The 21638-nt window shown below is 34.3% G+C and overlaps 3 protein-coding genes across 5 annotated transcripts; 2 read left to right on the forward strand and 1 right to left on the reverse strand.

Moving 5' to 3' along the window:
* The first annotated feature begins 1429 nt into the window (after window positions 1-1429).
* Window positions 1430-12252, forward strand: LOC130808026 (uncharacterized). 2 transcript variants are annotated; one of them, XM_057673459.1, is made up of 9 exons: window positions 1430-1793; window positions 2806-4817; window positions 5825-7511; window positions 7801-8138; window positions 8215-8331; window positions 8617-8795; window positions 10521-10612; window positions 10685-10783; window positions 11624-12252. In XM_057673459.1, exons 1-8 carry the CDS (start codon window positions 1610-1612, stop codon window positions 10714-10716), a joined length of 4641 nt encoding a protein of 1546 aa, XP_057529442.1. In that variant the 5' UTR covers window positions 1430-1609; the 3' UTR covers window positions 10717-10783; window positions 11624-12252. The 2 variants fall into 2 exon arrangements, with proteins under 2 accessions (XP_057529442.1, XP_057529443.1); XM_057673460.1 differs by having other exon boundaries at window positions 11627-12252.
* A 1278-nt stretch (window positions 12253-13530) lies between these two features.
* LOC130808027 (early nodulin-like protein 21) lies at window positions 13531-14983 on the forward strand. Its single transcript, XM_057673461.1, has 2 exons — window positions 13531-13760; window positions 14583-14983. Exons 1-2 carry the CDS (start codon window positions 13568-13570, stop codon window positions 14981-14983), a joined length of 594 nt encoding a protein of 197 aa, XP_057529444.1. The 5' UTR covers window positions 13531-13567.
* Window positions 14984-15580: 597 nt separating this feature from the next.
* On the reverse strand, window positions 15581-21236 carry LOC130808028 (poly(A)-specific ribonuclease PARN). 2 transcript variants are annotated; one of them, XM_057673462.1, is made up of 7 exons: window positions 20819-21236; window positions 19094-19224; window positions 18611-18927; window positions 17717-17830; window positions 17450-17576; window positions 16962-17229; window positions 15581-16529 (listed from the first exon to the last, which is right to left on the reverse strand). In XM_057673462.1, exons 1-7 carry the CDS (start codon window positions 21166-21168, stop codon window positions 15734-15736), a joined length of 2103 nt encoding a protein of 700 aa, XP_057529445.1. In that variant the 5' UTR covers window positions 21169-21236; the 3' UTR covers window positions 15581-15733. The 2 variants fall into 2 exon arrangements, with proteins under 2 accessions (XP_057529445.1, XP_057529446.1); XM_057673463.1 differs by having other exon boundaries at window positions 18611-18908; window positions 19089-19224; window positions 20819-20955.
* Window positions 21237-21638: the final 402 nt, after the last annotated feature.

The raw sequence follows: 21638 nt of genomic DNA on the forward strand, positions 1-21638 counted from the left end.
AATGTATGCCCACTTATACATCAAAGCTTTTGTGTTTCTGCTATTTTCATCTTTCTAGCATGATCTTTTCTAAAATCCCAACATTATAATCCATATAGTATCGTCGATTCTAATGGTTGTTTGATAAAACTTGTCCTTTAACTTTAAACGCAAACTTCAATCATATAATATTTTGGTATAGCAACACTCCATTTTTGCAACACGCACTTAATTCTATGGGTCACATCTTGTTAGATGTCCCCACTACTCTGAAATATAGACCCAATGTATTTGAAGCATCCACTTGAAACTGTTTCTTTCTCTTCTAGATTTAAAAAGCCTCTCGTTAACGTATTTGTTCTAAAATTACATTCCATGTACTCCGTCTTGCTCTAATTTTGATTGAAAATTCGTGACTCTAACTCTTGTCTCTGTTGTTCTAACTTAACATTTACGCCCTCCTTGGTTTTATCTACCCAAATAATGTCATCAGAAAATAACATGCATCAAGGCATGCCTTCTTGTATCAATCGAGTTATGAGTTATCTCACCTAGGACAGTTGCGAAAAGAAAGAGGCTTAGGACTGAGCCTTGATGGAAGCCAATTATGATTGGAAAATCCTTTTTTCCCCTCCACATGTCTATATATTTGTCTTTACTTCTTGATACATATCTTGCACTATGTTAATGTATTTCTTTGGGATGCTCTTCTTTGTCATTGCCCACCAAAGTACTTCTCCAGATACCTCTGACATAAATCCAAACTGGATTTCTAAAATGGTGGTGTATTAAACATCCCCTTTGTTCTTGTAATGAAGCACTAGAGTGCTTCTTCTCCAATCATTGGGCATTTTGTTTGTCTTTCAAATCTTTTTGAATAAATAAATATATTACACCAAGTCTGTATGAGACCGTCTCACCATGAGACGACTCATATAATTAACTCATTTCTCTAATTAATCATTTAAGCTTGCATGTAATCACGTTAATGTTATAAGTGATCACTCTAAGCTATAAAAAGTGATTGCTTAGAACTTTAAGTGATCACTCTAAGGTTAAAAGCTATCACTTTTCGATAGTAAATGTACATTAGATCAACCCAATAAAATTAGTCTCATCGTAAAACCATTATATTTAAGAATTTATGAATATAATAATATGCTAAAAATTCAAGTTGAATATCATATTATTTTTAGGCGTTAAATTAAACCGACTAAAAAAATTTCATTCTAACCTATTTTAAATCAATGTGTTTTGAATTTGAGTTGAAACTTAAAAAATTTATTTAATTAATTTTAAATGATTTTAATAAGCATTGGATATCCAGATTTTTGAAAAACCGAACCAGACCGGATTTCTGATTTTGAAGATTCGTACACTTCAAATCTATCTCAAATTTGACAATAAAATTTAACGACTAAAGACGAAACTCTTCGTTTTGATATCTACCTTTCTTACTCCTCAAAAAATTTGAATTCCAAACGGGCGCTTTCTTTCTCTCACTAGTTTTTATCTCTCTCCTCCATAACCATTCAACTTGGGAGCGAACCCTAAAATATTCAAAAATCTACATCAAAACTCATTTTTGATTTCCATGGAAGAAGAATATCACTGAGAATTCTTTCCGAGTATGGCAGCGATCGAGAAGCTTTTCGTGGAGATTTTCGAGCGAAAGAAGCGAATAATCGAAAATTTGAAGCACCAGAAACAAATCTACGATCAAAATCTTCTATCAAAGCTCATAATTCAAGGAATTTCTCCTCCTCCTTGGCTTCTTAACTCTGATTTTCAAGCTTCTACTTCAAATCTCACTGGTATTTTTCTATTTAAGTCATTTTTATTCGATTTTCATCATCTTTAGACTAAATTTTTTCAAATTTAGGCGTTTGTTAGGGTAAAAACTGTTGAAGAATTTTTCATTATGTAATTACATTGCCTTTTGATGTTATAGTTGTTAGAAATTAGGTTTTGGCTCGTTCAATTTTTAACCTCATTTTGGCTATTTCTTCTTCAGAATCGTCAGTTATTGTCTTTTGATAGGGAAATTTGTACTATTGGTCAGGTTTTTGGATTCTGTACTTAGTCTGTTTTAAGAATTGAGTTTACGCAAATATGTATGCTCCATTTCATGGCGATTGAAATAATTTAATAAATAGGGGAAGTATACTTTTTAGTGATTTTTTCGAATTGACCATGCTCGAGAACTGACAAGATCTTGGGTAAATTTAATTGTGAGACCTAAGTAGAATTCTGAAGGATTAGTGGTTAGACGTTTTGGTGAGGTTGAAGAATTATAATAAATTGGAAATATTGGTCTGCCAGTGAAATGGTCTACTCTATAATTTCCTCCGTTGTTTTAGATGCATCATTCATTTTATAGCATTCATGCAGTTTTGGTATAAATGTTGCAGCTGGGAAATTGACAGAGGAGGCATATGAATTTTAAAGGCTATATTGCTTATTAAGAATGGTGCAAATCGTTCTTCTACCAAGGTTTTTGCATTAATGTTGCTTATATGTTTAACATGAATCTAAAGCAAATTGTTTGAGATGAGCGTGTAATTTGTTGTTCCCTTACCTCCAGTTTAATCTGTAATGTAAGTTTGAAACTTTTTTTGGATGTTGAAACGTTTATATATAACTACTTCAGGACTTGTTGCGGAGGTTTCATATTCAATACTACTAGTAGATAAGATTTGAGAATGACAATGATTACAAATAATTGACTTGTTTTGCTATTGCAGTGCATGTAGTATTGGATCTAAATTGCTTTCAATTTAGGACAACTATTAGTTGCTTATCTTACGCTGATTAATTTCTATTCAGAGGTTAACAAGGCAGAGCTTATTTCGGGGTTGTGGCTTCCAAGACCTGGACCATTAGTCTCTTATCCTAGTGGTCCTTGCTTTTTATATGATAAACCAATTATAACAGCAGCCAACAGTAGCATACCTGATGAACTTTGTGCAGTAAATTGTACGTCTACCAATGGTAACGATGAAGATGGGCATGTTGCTAGGCTGTTGTGTCATGTGGATGGCGCCGAAGACACCATTGGCATTGCCCCTCCCTCTCATGTTGATGGCTTTGTGGATACATCTAGTTATGTTCCTATGTCACCTGAAGAGCGGACTGGTACAAGGCTCTCAGGTGTTTGTAATAACATTGAGCTGTCACTAGTAAGTATACAAAGATCCAAACCTCGTCAAAAGGCATTGGAGCTCCGCAATAGCGCAAAAACAAGTGGAAAAAGCCGTTTAGGGGTGGGTGATGTTGGTTGTTCTTCTGGGAGAAAAACATGTAGATCTGTTGAACACCTTGATGGTTTGAGAGAATCTTGTGAATTGGTTGAGCCTTTTGCTTTAGCTGTTGAAATGTACACCGATAAAGACATAGCAATTGGAAATAACTTGGAGAAGGAAAGGAGTGCTGATGCTTGTGGTGACTCTTTGCCGCAATCTACAGGTAGTAAGAAAAAGGCATTTCAATCAGGAGATAGTGAGAAGGAAAAAAACAGCAGCATTGATGGTGGAAGAGTTAGCGGATATAGAATTTATAGCCAACAACACAATGATATTGATCATTTTGAATTCTCAAGTGAATCTCGAAAATTGCTGCAGCCTTCTGGATTGCAAACTGAAATTTGCTCCAATGAAGCAGCAGTAGTTGGGAATTGTTCAGACAAGGAGATTAGTACATATGCTTCTGTTGACATGTTAGTGAAATCTACAGGCAGTAAGGTAAAGGAAGTAAAACCTAAAATTAGTGAAATGGAAAGCCTTGAAGAACACGGGATACTAAGAAGTGGGAATACACGGCAGGGAGAAAGTGGCAATCTTCAAAATACAAGATGTACAACTTACAGTAATCAATCTGATAATGATGTTCATTCCATCGCCAACAGCAAGAGTTACAGTGGCATTATCACAAAATCCAATATTGGGGTAGCAGAAGAAGCAGAAACAAAGAATCAAGGAAGAAGGTCAGGGAATGATGTGTCTTATAAACCCATACAACTTGATTTTGATGATGAAGTCGATTTTGGAAATATTGCCAACTGCTTGTCAGGGACTATTTTTCTAGATACACCAGAAAAGAGAATTGAAGCTAATAATATTAAAAATGCTAATTCCCTTCCTTGTGCATTCTCTACGGAAAGAAATCCTAAAGATGATCCTCTATCATCAGCACGTGAAGCTCTGGAGGTTCCTGATAGTGAAGGTGCTCATGTTTCGTGTAAAAGATCTGAAAAGACTTTGCTCTTGCCACACACTTCTTTGGATTTTGGGGCTACTGAAATTGGTCAGTTGAGTTCTGCCAAAATTTCAGCTTCTTCACAGGTACCAGTGACGGATTTTCCTTCTGTTGGGACAGGAGATACTGTTCAATCTGTTCAGTCAGTGGAGAAAATGGAAGTGAGTAGCCCATCAAAATATGCAGCCTTGCAAGCCTCCACCTTCTCTAGCCATGGGAAGGAAGCTGGTGGTTCTAAGCTACACGAACTTGGAGTTGAACCAAACATGCTTTCTGACTTTTATTTTAGCCATGCCATGAATGGATCTTGGCCCTGTCATAAGCGAAGGAAAATTGAACATAAGAATGCCAACATGTCTGCCGGCCCAATCATGAAGCTGAATCCCTTCCATGTTGATTATGAAAACATTCCAAATAGAACTGCTGGATGTGAAAAGGAAGGAATTCCTTCTATGTCCCAGAATTCGTCTATTTCTAATATTTCAAATGCAGCTTTATCAACTTGTGGCAAGGAAACTGATCGGATTGTCAATGTATCTTCTAGCAAAGAACATGTGTTGAGTCTTCAGGTGCAGTGTCCAGAGGTATTTTTTTACTGGTGTTATCTAGTTTTGTAAAAGAATATAATACTATATCTTTGCTTGATCACATGTTTGTCACGCAGCTTGTTCTGACATTTATTCACTTTCTTTTTTATTGTTGAAGGTCATATTACTTACTTCCTCCTTTCCAAATATTTGTTAAGACTGCACATTTGCAGATCAAATGGCTGTTATTGTTACCTTTGGACAGTGATCCGAATGTGTATGAACAAACAAGTTAATTTTTTGTTAAATCAATCTTCCCAATATTTTAGTTTTACCAAGATCTAAAGTTTGTTGATTTCAAAATATAAGGAATTAGAGTTTCTTTAATCAAAAAACAAAATATGATAAAATAGTTTGTGAATTGAATCAAAGAGTAGGTGGAGGCCTCCAAGATCAAATGCGCTGGTATATTTATCTAATAGCAAATAATGTGTCAATTTTTGAGCCATAAATAATATGATGTGATCTAAGATTAGTTAAGAAAAGGGCTAGGGCCTTACTACTATACTCCCTCCAACCTAATTTAGTTGTCCCATTTGTTTTTGACACTATTTATTAATCACCCTTAGTTGATATTTTATTCATTAATCACTCTTAATTGAACTTATATTCTTAATTTATAATCTAAAACATAGTTAAGTGAGATCTTGTTTGATTTGTCTTAATGTAAATTTTATTAATATGAACTTTTTATAATTTCTAGTTATGCATTTTTAGATTATATATATATATATATATATATATATATATATATATATATATATATATATATATATATATATATATATATATATATTTAAATTGGTGCATAGGCACATGTGCAAAATGAAATGGGACAACTAAATTGAGTCGGAGCCCAGAAAGAGTACTTTAGAAGAGTATATGGTAATTATGACTAATGTCTCTGTTAAGTGGTCCTCTTGTGTCTAGCATACTAGACGTCATTTTGTAAAATGTTTTTTTACCTTTCCTGCGTAATAACCTCTTCATGTTTTTGCGGACAGGATGAAATTAGCTTAGGGAGAATTGTTTATGGAAATGATGAAATTGGCTTGGGGAGTATCGTTAAGGCCGTTGCTTGTGAACCTCAAAATTCATCTAACGCTGATAGTCCAAATTTGAACCAAAGTGCAATTGCCGAGCCATTAGATTCTTTGCCAGAGGATGGAAATGTGAAAACAAATGCAACAAGTTGCAATGGAAGGGAGTCTCATAGTTCGGTGAATGATAAAGCTCTGGTTGATGGTGGTAGTGTGATAAAGTTGGTGGATACTAAATTGTGTGATAGCTTGGTGGATACTAAATTGTGTGATAGCTTGGTGGATACTAAATTGTGTGATAGCTTGGTGGATGACCAAGCTCTGATGGATGGAAGCATTGTGGTAAAGTTGCCAGATACTAAATTGTCTGTTGATCAACGAAAGTCTTCCCAGAAAGTGGATGAAGTTAAATTTTCCATTGGTTCACCACTCATGGAGTATATGAATGTAGCTGAAGCCAATCAAATTATGCCAGAGTTTGAAGGTTTTTTAATTAACGAAAAGGCTGATAATTCAGAAAATGCCAGTGTTGAGTTTGCCCATGAAGGTACTCCTTTTAAGAGTAACATAATGGACAGGACTAGCTTGCCTGAGAAATTTTGTTACACTACAACCTTAAGCACCCCTGTATCTCCTTTTCTTCCCGCATGCAATTTGTACTTAGCACCAGGTTTATACTCCTCAGTACCAAATGAGCTTTTGGAGAACTATGATCGAGAAAGAAATATGCTTTCCAGTCCAGGTGCTTTTCTTAAGAAGTCTCATTCTGATTTATTTTCATTTCATATGAAGAAACCCTTCTTATCACCATTCGGGAAGGGTTTGGAAGGTATCACATCAAAATCTGGTGGTTCTGGTAAGCTTGGTAACAGTAATCCAGAGCTTACTTGCTTTCCAATTTTGGAGGACCCTGAAAGCAGTGAAGAAGATGCTGATGATGCCAGTGTTAAAACAACTGCTTCAACATCAATACATAACTCTAATAGGGAACCAGTTCATGATGTTTCTGTGCAAAATAAAAGCTCTTTAGCTCCAGATTGTGCTTATGAGAAAGAGATTTTAGAATCTATGAGCACGAATGTCAAGAAAACCGATTCAATTTCAAGAAGCTGCAGCAAGAAGGATACTCTTATTGATATCAGTGAGAAGCAGAATACCAGCAAGCAAAACGGCTTGGATCAGCACAGAAGCAGGCTAACAACGTCAAGTGCCCAGAGGGGACCACTTATTGAGATTTCTGTGCAGAATAATGTTCTAGATTGTGCAATTGGGAGAGGTAGTATGGAATCTGTGAGCCAAGATATTAAGAGAGTTTATTCAAGTACAAGAAACAGAAGCACTAAGGAACCACTCTATGATATTAGTGAAATGCAGAATGATGGTAAAAAGAGTGGCTTGGGTGAGCACAGAAGCAGGATGACACGGTCGGGGAAGGTAAACAATGGTTTTTCAGTGGGCACTAACAGCAGCAAAAAGCATTCCAATGCACCCAGTAGCCAGTTCCGAAAACCAAAATTATCAGGAAAATCAAGCTTAAGAAGTAGAGGGCAAAGTTTGTCACAGAAAAAACAGAAGCACAATAACATTGTGTCCAATATAAAATCATTTGTTCCACTGGTTCAACAAAAACAAGCAGCTTCCGTCATCTCAGGTAATACTTCTATACATTGTTTTTTGAACGTGTTAATTACAATTAAAGATCTCAAATATAATGGACATCTTGTTCAATTTCTTTCATCCTGGAACGGAGTAGTAGCAGCAATGTTCATGAAGTCAAATGTTTAGTGAACTTTTTGTACACTTATGAATATTTTATTCAACCTAGCTGGAGACTAATTGGTTGCAGTATCTTTGCAAAGTTTTTCAAAATAAATAATAAAAGTTCTGTTTTCTGTAATTTTTCATTAGTTCTTTTCTATATAAACCTATTTGATGTGCAGAAAAGAGAGATGTAAAAGTCAAGGCCCTCCAAGTTGCAGAGGCAGCTAAACAAGCAGCAGAAAAAAGAGAAATGGAACGCAAGCAGAAGAAAGAAGCAATGAAGCTCGAAAGAGCACGAATTGAGCAAGAAAATATAAAAGAAATGGAACTCAAGAAAAAATTGAAAGAGGAAGAACGCAAGAAAAGAGAGGCTGAAAATGCAGCTAAGAAAAGACAGAGAGAAGAAGATGAAAGGAAGGAAAAGAAAAAAAGGCGTATTGAAGGTGCACGGTTGCAGCACAAGCAAGCAGAGGAGAAACTTCAACTTTGGAGAGAGGAAACACGATCTGTTGCAGTGGTATGTCCTTTTTAATCTATTATTCAAGTACTCTTCTGGCTGTTTCTGCAGGTTCATATTTTGTGATCTCTTATAGGATACACAGGCATGTCAAGGAAAGCAGTCTGATGAGAAAATAGTGAAGAAAGTGGATGAAGGAGATGGTAGAGAGCCGCAAGTGAATAATCCAGTTGATGACGGGAATGATGGAAAGGTAAAGGGATGCTATGTTGGCTGTTGCAGTATTTTTCTGTTTTGGTTTTATTTTTATTACAAAGAAGTGAAGTAGCAAAAGATTGGCATATCTATATTGTATATAAATGAATGATAAACAAGACAACAGCAAACTCTTTTCTCATTTCATACTCACCAAACGCTAAAAAGTTTATCTTTAAATGGACTTCAGAGTAACTACTTGAACCAAAAAACTAGCTACATAGATAATACCTTGTTGTGTACTGGAATGTTTCTTCTTAAAAAGTTGTGATGATCTTTACAGGTAGGCAGCATTGATTTGGCCGAGAGCTCAACACCCAATTGTGATAAAATTGACAAGCCAATCAATGAAACAAGTGTCCAAGAGACTTATGATATATCACCTTATCAGTGCTCAGACGATGAAGCAGAACAAGAAGAGGATGAGATACCAAATACGAAGTTTGTCCCAAGCTGGGCAAGGTTTGTAGCTCTATCTAGTCTCAAAATTCGTTGCTCCACATAGTAATTTTGTTAGCTTTTCATAATTAGAGGTTCAAGGTCTTGTATTTTCTTTAACCTAGTTCAAGTTTAAAGTTCAAACCTTGATTCTGGGCCACATGTACATTTTGATCAAAAATAGACTCTTTTCAATTTTCAAAACAACTTGTCAAAAGATCTGTCTATATTGAAATATTTCAATCATAAACTGTGGCTAATGGGAAGAAAATTATGGACACCACTTGCAAAGTCCTGATTTTAAAGTTTAGCTGTTTAGAGGCAAGTGAAAGGAGTTTATTAAGGTCATTGATTTAAAGAATCTCATTTTTGAGAATTTTGGAGGTAGGAGAACATTTTTGCGTTTAATCTATAGATTTTTTTTGGAAATGGAAAACTTACACCGTCAGTGAAAGTCAAAAAGGAAAGGAGTATACAAATTAGAAGTAGTTGATAAGGTCACAACACAATGAATCATGAAAGAAGAAAATTTTCCATTTTTTCTTTTTGAAAAAGCAGTAAACATGGTAACTACAGACATTTTCATGATTGTTTTATTGGGGTAGAGAAGAAGGGGAAATACAAATGGTTGTTTGGATGGAAGAAAATTGAGTGAAAAGCAGTGGCGAAATTTGAGCCAAAAATTGAGGGGGCGGAAATTTACAATATGAATTTTAGATAAAAACTTGGGATTAAGGACCTAAGGTTTGATTTTGTGACCTCTTTGTTATCATAATACTAGTTTTATCACTAAGCTAACCATAATTATTGAATTTATTGAGGTATCATAATCTATACATAATATTGGCAAAAAGGTCCGGTGGGGCTCCCCCACTCGTACTTTATGTTTCGCCACTCGAGAAGCGGAGGGATGACATTTTTCTCATTTGGAGACCAAAATGGAATGGGAGGGAGTTGGAAGGATGAAGTCCCTTGCATGCTACTAACCAAATCCATATAACATTGTAAAGATCTGGAGGGAAACTTAATAATTTCCCTCCCTTCCCGCTCCCTCCCCTCCGCTCTTCACTCCCCTTCCTTCCCTTCATAAAATGTTATCCAAACACACCGTAAAGGTAAAATTTGAAATTTGAGGTCCAAGATCTTTCTTATAATTATAGCTGAACTTTCCTAGATCATCTACAAATGTTATGTTTTTGATACTTTTATATCTATCTTATCTATCTATATATATATAGATAGATAGATAGATAGATAGAGAGGGATCCAATAAGAAGGGTGTTTAAAATGAGAAGGATAAGAAATATTCTACACTCTTGATTTGAATAAGATAAAAAAATCTAAGGTCAGAATCAAGCCAAAAACACTTAATTATAAAAGTCACTATCTTACACAGATGAGATGCTATGTCATAAATCTGAAGAGTGTTATTAATTTATAACATAGTATCCTTTTTTGTATTTATAGTAACTTAACAAAAATTCCTTCTTATTTAATACTACATCTTATATATATATATATATATATATATATATATATATATAGCTCAAACTCAGCGAGGCTGAATTTTCGGCCAAGTTGGATCTGAGCAGTTTACCGGTCGCTGGGGCTTGAATTTTTCTTATTCTCTTTGCTGTTTGTTTTGGTTTATTGTGATGGCAGTAGTACTCTTTGCACACTGTTATTACTGTATGATCTTGTAAAGACTTATTAGTGATTGAATTCTGGGCTACTGCTTGTTTTCTGCAGTAAAAGCGCAGTGATGTTAGCTCTATCATCTTTGCAAGGCATGGATCCAGATGTGGTGTTTCCTGCTGGAAGTTTTTGCAGCTTAGAGGATGGTAAGATTTATTTTCTCACTTCAATAAATCAAGCTATTATACATACTAAGAGCATCTAATTTTCTCTTATAGCTCTTTTGCCCAGAAGATTACAGCAAAAATGATAGCACTTTTGTATACCAGAAAGCCATCAGTTGTTGGCAAACGGTGTGCATTTGGCTGGAAATGCAGGTGAATGTTCCTCTAGTTTTGTCCTCTTGATAAATTGATCCTATTTTAAAATATATTGACTGCTTAACTTTATCAATATTTTAAGCTTGGATATATTAGAAGAAACCGAATTGATTGTGATCGTTCTTGTACTTGATTGGTGAATTTAAATATTGTACAGGGGGCCTATTGTAGTACTTATTTATCTTATTAATCTGGTATTACTTCCGTTGAAACTACCCCAATCCCCAAAGTCGTAAAGTGGGTCCCACCTAGACAGATTTGGGGGATTGGATGTATGCTAGCTCACCATTGTGATAACAAATAGGTTGTTTTGGTTGAAAATCAACGTCTACAACTTCACTCACTAAGAAATGCACATTATTAATGAGTCATTTTACTAAAGTTCAATATAAACTGAAATTAAAGAATTGTGGGAAATTTTTGTGAATTGATCATTTATGAGATTTGTCAAATCTGATGAGCTGTTCAGATTTACTTTTGCTGTCATTACCATTCACTTACTGCTTCTTTCTTGTGAATCAATCCGGATTTATGTTATAGAAGTCGGAACATAACTTTTATGGTTGGTTTTTTCTCCTAGAGAAATTACATTTTCTTAGGTTAAAACCAGGTTTGCTGAAGGCTTAAACAAATTCTGTTTGTAGGAAAATGCCATATTTTTTCTTTCTATTCTTCCTTCTCTTCTCCCTTGTACTCCCTCAGTCCCTCACCTTATTACTAGTTTGTTTTCCATTTTCTGCAATACAAAATACTTCCAGTTTGAATGGCATATGTTTGAACCAAACATAAATTTATGGTTCCTCTAATGCACATTTACAATATATTGTGTTGGTTCAGTAGGTCTTTGAAAGAGCAGCTTTCCTGATGAACGCCACTTTTCAACTTTGACAGCCAGATGACAACTTCTCGCGCACAAATTTGTTTAGAGACTCGGTCTATAGATGTATATATAACATATGTTTGATTCTTGACTGGTTATATTTGTATTAACCCTTAGTAATTAAGTATGCTTAGCCTACGTTTAGGATCCTATTGCAGCCGAAGTCTTTCAGGAGTTTCCGTCTGAACAGCTGAAGAAACATTTCATCACGTTTTGGACAGCGAAAGGAAGCCATTAACTCTAGCAACTGAGGTCAAGTTAGCGGCTCCTAGTTATATTAGATCAGAGAAAATTATGTTGAATTGAAGATCGCCTCGATGGAGTTGATCGAATAGTTCATTTTGAATTCATTGAGTTGTTTCTCTTAGAACTAAAATGTATCTCTGATTAGTTTTTTTTTTTTTTTTTTTGGATTTTTTTTTGTAAATTTGTACTCAATACCGTAGTATATTGTATTCTCCAGATTGCATTGCAATATTGTGGATTGCGATTGGTAACTTGTAAATGCTGATTTAGTTTTGAAATTTGTTATAGTTTTAGCCATTTCATGCTAAAAGAACTTTATGTTGGTCTTTAGGTTTTTTCTCTGCCGAATTTTGGTTAGCCATTTAATGCTAAAAAGATTTTGTTTTGTTTCCTCAAACAAATTTAAAATAAATTTTGTAAGAGTGATAGAAATTTTCTCACTTTGTTAATTTTTTAAAATGATTAATAATTTTATTGTTAGAACATTATCTGATTATTATTAATCATAAATATTATTCTCTCTGCTTTTTAATGTTCTTTTCATTTGCAATATTTTACACTAAAGAGAAATATATTTGATTGATTTTTTTGAGACATATTTAGAAGATAAAATATATCCATGTAAGATTTCGTTAGATTCATCTTGATATATATTTTTTTTATGTATTTTTTATAATTTTTTATTATGCGTATTTATAAATATTGCGGTTTAAAATTTATTTTAAAAACTGTGCAAAAAGTAAACGAGAAGAACAAAAAGGAACGAAGGGAGTATTGTATAATTTTATAATGAAAATAATAGGCTCTTTGAGATTGGATTTTACTCCCTACGTCACTTTAAAGACTCAAAAAATTGTCATGTACGAACTTAAAGAGACATAGAAAGTAATTAATCAATATATATTGTTAATATCAGTGGTTAGTCATGTCTTGGGACCTCATGTGCCATCATGCCATTTTTGGAATTGCCAAATCTTTTACAATTTGGTTATGTTAAATTTGGATATGATAGTTTTATTTGAAAATTTAAAATTGATTTAAGTGGTTGCCTAAAAAAAATAAAATATCAAACTTAAATGAGCTAATTAAAATTAGAAATTTGAGAATGATTTTTCAAACTTTGTCATTCTTAAATTGACGTTAGAATTAAAATGTACAATTCAACATAAAATACTTGTTTCTAAACATAATTTTATTATAAGCAATATCCGTCCATAATGCAACATGCGTATGTAATTTTATTCATTAATTATGATTTTTATCTAAAAAAAATCATGTTAGGAATTAGGATACCCTACTTCAACGTAATAAGATAATAAATTTATAATTCCAAAAATGACAAATATAGTTATCCCCCCCAAAAAAAATACAGTGAAAAATAATTATTATTTTAAAAAAACTTCAAAACTAATTTTTTTTTTTTTTGGACGAAATTCACGTTCAAAGTTCAAACGTGGGATTAACCTTAAAACTTCCCCTCCATCTTTCCCCACTTTCCCTCCACTTGTTGACCAAATTATACCACTACAAAAATAACTACCTTTAACCGTCATTCCCCTCCTATATAAATACACACCAAGTACTCCATAACACAACTTACACTTACCATTTTCCCTTTGCTCCCATTGCTTAATTTCCTGCTTTTTAACACAAAAATGGCTTCATTTTCAGCAATCAAAACTTCCCAAATTTGCATCCTTTTACTCTTCTCTTTTGCTTTTGTTCTTGCTTCATGTTTTCAATATGAAGTTGGTGGGAAAAGAGGCTGGATTAAGCCTGACGGAAGCGAACCCGAAACATACAATGAATGGGCTGAACAAAACAGGTTTCACATTGGTGATACCATTAGTAAGTTTAAGAAATTTTATGCATTTTTTCATTTTTTTAAATAATTTTTCGGGTTTTCATAAAACTAATCTATTAGTTCATATCGCTAATGTGGAAATTTTATGCATTTTTAATTTTCTTTTTCAAGAATTTTTCGGGTTTTGATAGAACTGGCCTATTAGTTCATATTGATAACTTGAAAATTTTATGCATTTTTTAATTTTTTTTCAAGATTTTTTTGGGTTTTGATAGAACTGGCCTATTAGTTCATATTGCTAATTTGGAAATTTTATGTATTTTGTAATCTCTTTTTCAAGAATTTTTCGGGTTTTGATAGAACTCGCCGATTAGTTTATATTGCTAACTTGGAAATTTTATGCATTTTAAAATTTTATTTTAAGAATTTTTCGGGTTTTGATAGAACTGGCCTATTAGTTCATATTGCTAACTTGGAAATTTTATGCATTTTAAAATTTTGTTTCAAGAATTTTTCGGGTTTTGATAGAACTGGCCTATTAGTTCATATTGCTAACTTGGAAATTTTATGCATTTTTTAATCTTTTTTTCAAGAATTTTTCAGGTTTTGATAGAACTCGCCTATTAGTTCATATTGCTAACTTGGAAAATTTATGCACTTTTTAATCTTTTTTTCAAAAAAATTTCGGATTTTGATAGAATTGGCCTATTAGTTTATATTGCTAACTTGGAAATTTTATGCATCTTTTAATGTTTTTTTCAAGAACTTTTTGGGTTGTGATAGAACTGATCTATTAGTTCATACAGCTAACTCGATCTTTTGAGTTAAGGCTTTGACGTTTTTGTTTATGTTCGTTTTGGTGATAGATTTCAAGTACAAAAAGGACTCAGTTTTATTGGTTGGAAAAGATGATTATATGAACTGTAATGTGAAGAATCCACTATTGAAATTTGATGATGGAAATACAATCTACGAGTTTGATCATTCGGGTTTTGTTTACTTCATAAGTGGGAACCCGGGTCATTGTGAATCGGGTCAAAAGATGATCATTCGGGTTATGGTGCAATCTGCTGAGCATCACCCTACTGTCAGTGCCCCAGCACCCTCAGTTGAAGGACCAATTGGTGCCCCAGATGGAGGAAAGGGGTTGAACACCGACTCGTGGGCCCCACCCGCTATCAACTCTACTGATATGCTGTCTGTTACATCTTGCTTCATCACTCTGTTCATGGGGGTTGTGATGGTTCTTTATCTGTTCATGGAGTAGAGTATACTTAGTTCATAACAGTTATATTTTAATTTACTATTATATTGTTTGTTCTAATTGTTTTAGGCCATTAGGATTAATTTTATTTGACCAAGATATGTAGTCTGTTGTTTGGATTATCAATAATTGGATTTTAATTATGAAATTTATGCTAATTTTCTTTGTTACAATTCTCTGTTATTAGGGTGTTTTACGCATTTGTTTCCTTTATTTTTCAATTTAAAGACCGAATTTTAATGTAATCAAAATGAATTAGCAATAAATTCCATCTGAAAATGTAAAATTTACATGTATAAGTTGCTAAGTTCATCCAATCCATCTGATATCTTCAGAAGATTGATAAGTGAAAGTCGAAAATTATAAACGAAAGAATACATCAACCCGAACCATCAACAATATAACATCATCCGAAAGAATACATCAACTCGAACCATAACAATACAACATCATCCGAAAGCTATTAAGTTTTTGATGACAAACATTATCGAAAATAAAAGGTTTACATGATTTAGGAGTGATTTTACTATACTAAAACAAAAGAATTATAAACTTTTAGCTACTTCGAGAATAGACACAATCACCGGGAACCATCGCTTGAAAAAATTTCTTCTGTGATTGCTAGTGCTACAAAATGATACAGGGATATTTTGAGTATGAGTTTGAGACTAATTATAATATCTAATGTTTTCAATTAATGAATCACATATAAATTACAAAATTTCATTATTTTCATCTCTTCGACTCTTGGATTCAGACGATCGAGTTAATAAATTTCTCGAATAAACTTTGATTAGGTGTACTATGTTGGACATCATTCTTGATTTTCCTCGATTTCAAAAGATCCATTGCGGATAGGCTTGACCTTGCAGATTTCACGATCAACTGTTCTGGATCAAGGCTCTGTTCGACTACTTCAGATTCATCCATTAGTTTGGTCTTCCAATCGATTCCGATTGCCTCCACTTGCTCAGCAAACAGGACCTTAGAAATTGAGGAGCTGCAGATATCCTTGTAAATTTCATAACCAGCAGCGCACGTGTTTCCTCCTTCCAACAATTTCGATAAAGGATGTAGAACCGAGATGGATTCATCACACGTTTCTAATCTTTTCTTCAAGGCAAGGAAACTAGCGGCCAAGTCTGCGGTACTAAACTGAACAAATACTGCAGTTTCATCCAACTTATAGATGCAAGCAACTGAGTGCATGCCGAGCACTTTACAGATGCATAGTTTAATATCTCCTACCTTGAGTTTTGAAGGGAATCCCCAAATCAAAATTGTGTTATGATGCAAAATTTTACGAAGCCTCTTCTTAGCAAAAGAGACAAGAGTTTCATTGATGCTGCCAGTGCTTAGATTGATCACATCTCCGCTATTCCAACTAAGATAAAGCAGATTGACGTACTTTTGAAGGTTCTCACAGTCCGTAACCTTCTCAGAAGAAAAATCAACGGCCAGATGGCTGCACGCTTGTGCAAAGACGCAACCAGTCATGAACGCATCATAGCCAGCTTCATGTCTGGCTCCAGAGTTCCAATTTGAGGACCTACCAGATGAATTCAGATTAAAATTGGTATGTACGCCTAAAAACAATAATTTGGGAAATCTCTGTGGGGAAAACAAGGTAATATTGCATTAAACACTGACTCAAACAATGTAGGGAGTAATGTTCAATGTGAGAAACCCCTTTATACCAAAGATTAACTCCAAACTCTCCATGTTGGTGCGTGACAGAAAAAACTTCAAACCTTGTTTCCCTCACTCAAACTGTTCATTCAATCTTTTCCCTTTGCTCTTAACACTTCCTTTTACTTTAGCAATTCTAAATCTATACATCAATCAAGTGGAAGTAAATTATGTGGGACAGAAAGTACAGATAGCAGTCCAATGTGCAGTAATGTCAAGATCCTCTCAAGATCAAGATAAAGAAGCAATAAACTAACAAATCAGATAAATACAAGGCAATCAAATGGCAAACCTCATGTCATCCACCTGGACCTCCACCTTCACACATGGATGTATGCCCACATGAGGCAAATCTACAAAAGCTATTTCAGGACACAGCAGAGAAAATGCAGAGGCCAATGATGTGCTAGCGTTATTCACAAGGAGTTGAAGGCTTGGGTCCACATTCAACATTACTTTTGTGTCAACTATGTGAGGAAAAGACTTGTGAATGCTTGACACGTATTCTTCAACAGAAGGCGGAAGAGAACCGATGAATTTATGGTACATGTGCGCCACATCTGCCACAATTATACTGCATAAGCTCTTAGATGACAAGATAAGATACTAAGAAAGCATTTGGTGTGGATGCAGCATTGCATTTGATCAATACTATCAATATCACAATAAAGAGTGTTGTCAAGCTATGAAGGGGTGTTTAATAAATGATAGACGTGATGGTATTGGTCCCTCGACCAAGCAATGATTTCTCCTCTAAAGTGATAAGCAAGACAGACATACCTAAAAAGCAATTGTGACCCACAATTAGCTTTTGTTCGGCAGAGAGGAGGTCAATGACATGCCGGAACCCTGCGGCGGCTTTTAAGTTTTTCCTCGCTTGCTGCTGAGACTCATTCTTCACTTCCTCCTGCAGAACATAGTTGGAATAATACAAGTGTGATCATCTGAAAGTGTTTTACATAGAAAATTGATGTGCCAAACTCTGAAAACTAGCTCAACCCTCGAGATAATCATTCAGCTAATTTGTACAAGGCGCATTTATCTCACCATAAGCCTGATCTTGTCATTTTCAGACTCTACATATACAACAAGCTTCTGGAAAATGGAACTTTCATCATAAGCACAGATGAAAACGAGATCCTTAAAATGCTTTCTTGTGACCTGCAGTTACAGCGTTGCATCAGTAAACAATTCCAGATATATACAAAAAAATATGAGATGATACAGGCTCATTACATGATCACACTTAGGGCATAAACCTAAGACACATCAGAATTCAACAAAATGCTCCGGGAGAAATCATAATTTTCTTCATGAAAATTTGGATTCTATCTTCCAACTTCCCCCTCCCCTGCTTGCAGAAAGATTAAACAAGACTCCATGGATCAGGCAGCCAAGGTATAGTTATGCATCAAATAATTACCCAATAAAATGTCGTCATTTAAATTGCTTTAAATGTGTGTGTCCAAACGCCACAAAGGGCAGTGCTATGAATGATATTTCAAATCACGCCATGCTTAACATATCTCCACGATCCACAAATTTTGATCTAAGCTAGTCCATTGACATATCATAGGTCAAAAGTTGCTACTGCAGTCCATAACAGTCGCGATTGCAGCACGGCGATGCAGTACGAGAGGCGATGTGGTTGTCGTACCATCAAATATAAACCATGAAATATTCCTAAAACGCGGTTTTTAAACCTTTAAGATGCTGGTAACACTATTTTGGATAATTTGAAAATCTTTACAACGGGATCGATACGGTACAATGCGGCTTAGCTTTTGCACTTGTCGCAGTCCGCATTGACATATCAGAAGTCAAAAGTTGAAATTTGTTCAACTTCATCAACATTAATCATTCTAACATTACAACATCCAACCCAAAAGCAGAACCAACATGAAAATATGCCTAGGAAAACGATATTATATAAAAGATTACCAGTTCAATCAACTTCAGTTGATGAGAAGTGAAGCCATTCAATCTTAGAGCCGGACGCATCCTTAAAAATATGGTTTCAAATTGTTGTTTAGATTCAATAGCACTTGGAAGAGTTGGAAGCACAGCCTTTCTGTTCAACAGCAGCATATCATGCCACTCACTGAGGTGATTTTTCATTCGTTCTGAGAAAAGAATATCAGCTACATTGCCCAAAGGTACATCTTTAATTTCACCAGTACTTTGCCATTTCCCGTTATATATTGAATTCAATCGACTCAATGCCTCGTCTTCCTGACTTCTGGATAAATAAGACACTCCTGGGATTATGCAAAGCATAAATTTTCCACAAAAAAAAAATCGACAGCTATTGTCAACATCAAAAACACGGAGTTCTAATAACGACCATAAAATCTTATTTTTATGAAAACAATTATTAATAATAAAACACACCTGCATACACCCAACATTGAAATCATACCTTACCTTCACGTATGCAAACATTAAAGTCAAACTGATATTTTGCCAAGAAATCAATAGAACTTGTCTGGCAAAGAAACTCATATGCTGGGCCATCAGCAGAAAGCTCTTGACGTGGAAATATATAAAAATTATGCCTGACAATGAACCAATATAGCATTATTAGGAGTAATTCTTTTGGTGCTTTTCAATTACTTGATATTTAACATTTAGTTTAACCAATTAGTACTTGTATCATTTTAACATTTCATATTTGCGTATTCACTTGCTATTTCTACCAATTCACTTCAATCTTATAAATAGCAAATAACATCACATGCACTACATTTAACACCTAATTGCAGACATAAACATGAACGAAAGCATGAAAATTGTCTTAAAATTTACAAAGATCAAAAGTGTAAAATTGAGCATTAGAAAACATGAACTAGAGGTCCAATGTGATCATAACGATCCCAAGATCAGAAATAGACTAGAGATATGAGATTCATCAGCCATTCTCGAAAGGCAAAACTACCTAGCTACATTTATTACAATACTAACACATTTACGGACTCTGAAGCATAGGTAGTGCAAATAAAGTTCAATTTAAAGAAACGATAAAACATAACCCCTAAATCCATATGAAATTGTTAAGTTTCCCCAATCCCTCATAATTAAGGATTTAACATAATTATCCTATAAGATGCTTTTCTCTTCTAAGCACGGTAGGGTCCTCTTAAGAAATCCCATAATAGTATGTTACATTGCTCCAACCTCCGGGGCTACCAAAAAGCTTCCACCTAACCAAGGTAAGGGGCGTTCAAATGAACTCGCTTTTTTTTTCCCTTGTATATCTAGCAGTTAGCACAAGTACTTCACTAGTAGTTCACTTACACCCATCCCATCCCCATAACTAAACACACTCATACTAGGGACATTATAGGACACGTCACCTAATAGCATGTTGGACCCCCTCAAACTTATCGTTTTTCATCCTCATATACACAATGGTGAACCCTGATAGGCTGACACTAGTATAGGGTGTGCGAAACACTCACTCACACATGTGCTAAACAAACTTGGCTATCATTCTTCATTGTTATATAAGTAACACAATTCAATATTGATAGGTTTAAACAAATAACCTACTTGCATACCCGACTCTTACAAGTTGCAAACACCTAAAATGTTGGTCCATAACCAAATCAGAAAAAGGTCACGATTTATCCCGAATGCCCCTAAAGCTTATACTTCAAATAAGACTATTTTAAAAAAAAAATGGACTAGGGAGTATACATTAATCTCAACCACACAGCATTTCACAAAATCAATTATGTTGACATAGCCTTTAACCAATATCAATATTGTTATTGGCAAAAGCTGAAGATTCTACTTCATTATCTCAAATTTCATCCTTCATTACAGCACATTAAATACACACAATACACACAATTTTAAATTTCATTGTTTTTTTCTAATACTAACCTACCATAAAATCTAACAAAATCAAAAATTCACAATATTTCATCAAACTTTTAACAATTCAAAAATAGAATGATTTTCAAAATCCAAAATTTTATTGCATTTGGGAACTTTCAATAAGTTTGCTTAATTGTTTAAAAATACTGTCAAAAAAGAATGACAGTTTGTCAGTTTCATTTTTCATTGTTCTTTTTTATACTAATATCACAAAATATATCACAATCATAATAAACTGAAGCTGCAAAAGACAGATAAAGAGAGACTAACGGATGAGCAACGAATGAATTCCTTAATGAATCAAAACGAAATGGACAAACACCAAATTGAAGAACGGCGAATTTCTCAGCTGAATCTTTAACTTTAAGGTATTGAATGTCGGAACGATCGAACTCAAAAGCTTCACGCCAAGGGGAGCTTGTAACTCCGGTCATTTCAAGATCAATGGCGACGAAATCAGCATCTTTGACATGTGTAGTGAGATTAAGTAGGGTTTCATCAAAATTTGATTTAGTAACATTCTTCAAAGAGAAATTTGTTATTGAAGAACTAGAAGTAGTTAGGGTTCGAAGAAGATATGAGGAAAGAGAAAATGGTGTAAGTCTGGTAAGATTCTTCATCGTTATTCGTCAGGCTCTCTCTATGTTTGATTTGTTGAAGGACGAAATAATTTAACTAGAAATGTCGTAAGTTTGTCTGGCCCGGAGCTTTAAATTTGGCCCTGTTTAATACAAAGACGGGTCAGGTCCAAGGGTTTTGAGGCTTTTAACTTTGAGGGGTATTTGGCATGTGGGAAAGAAAATTAAGAGATTAGTTAAAACATAGAATAAGGGTTTGAGATGAGACTTGGAATGAAATTTTGACAATAAATGTCTCATGTCTTTGTTTGACAAATAATAAAAAATAGATAAGTAATTAAATAAAAAATAATTATATTTATAAAATTGTCCTTATAATTTTTTATTTTTATGTACTTTTATTAATGGCAAAAATGTCTTTTCATAACTTACATAAGTCTCAACTCAAAATAATATCCTTCTCCAAGACTTTTTTGTGGGACTTTCCCATTCCCAAGTCTCAACTCATGTTC

Source organism: Amaranthus tricolor, chromosome 3 (genome assembly GCF_026212465.1).
Source record: "Amaranthus tricolor cultivar Red isolate AtriRed21 chromosome 3, ASM2621246v1, whole genome shotgun sequence".
NCBI lineage: Eukaryota > Viridiplantae > Streptophyta > Magnoliopsida > Caryophyllales > Amaranthaceae > Amaranthus > Amaranthus tricolor.

What these genes read in the sequence shown, in the direction of transcription:
- LOC130808026 (XM_057673459.1), top strand. Translation starts at nt 1,610, where the DNA reads ATGGCAGCGATCGAGAAGCTTTTCGTGGAGATTTTCGAGCGAAAGAAG. An exon ending in TTCAGGTGCAGTGTCCAGAG is followed by an intron (nt 4,818 to 5,824) that starts GTATTTTTTTAC and finishes TTTTGCGGACAG; the next exon opens with GATGAAATTAGCTTAGGGAG. An exon ending in TTTGTCCCAAGCTGGGCAAG is followed by an intron (nt 8,796 to 10,520) that starts GTTTGTAGCTCT and finishes TGTTTTCTGCAG; the next exon opens with TAAAAGCGCAGTGATGTTAG.
- LOC130808027 (XM_057673461.1), top strand. Translation starts at nt 13,568, where the DNA reads ATGGCTTCATTTTCAGCAATCAAAACTTCCCAAATTTGCATCCTTTTA. An exon ending in TCACATTGGTGATACCATTA is followed by an intron (nt 13,761 to 14,582) that starts GTAAGTTTAAGA and finishes TTTTGGTGATAG; the next exon opens with ATTTCAAGTACAAAAAGGAC.
- LOC130808028 (XM_057673462.1), bottom strand. Translation starts at nt 21,168, where the DNA reads ATGAAGAATCTTACCAGACTTACACCATTTTCTCTTTCCTCATATCTT. An exon ending in TAATGTTTGCATACGTGAAG is followed by an intron (nt 18,928 to 19,093) that starts GTAAGGTATGAT and finishes GCATAATCCCAG; the next exon opens with GAGTGTCTTATTTATCCAGA. An exon ending in GTCCAGGTGGATGACATGAG is followed by an intron (nt 16,530 to 16,961) that starts GTTTGCCATTTG and finishes TTCATCTGGTAG; the next exon opens with GTCCTCAAATTGGAACTCTG.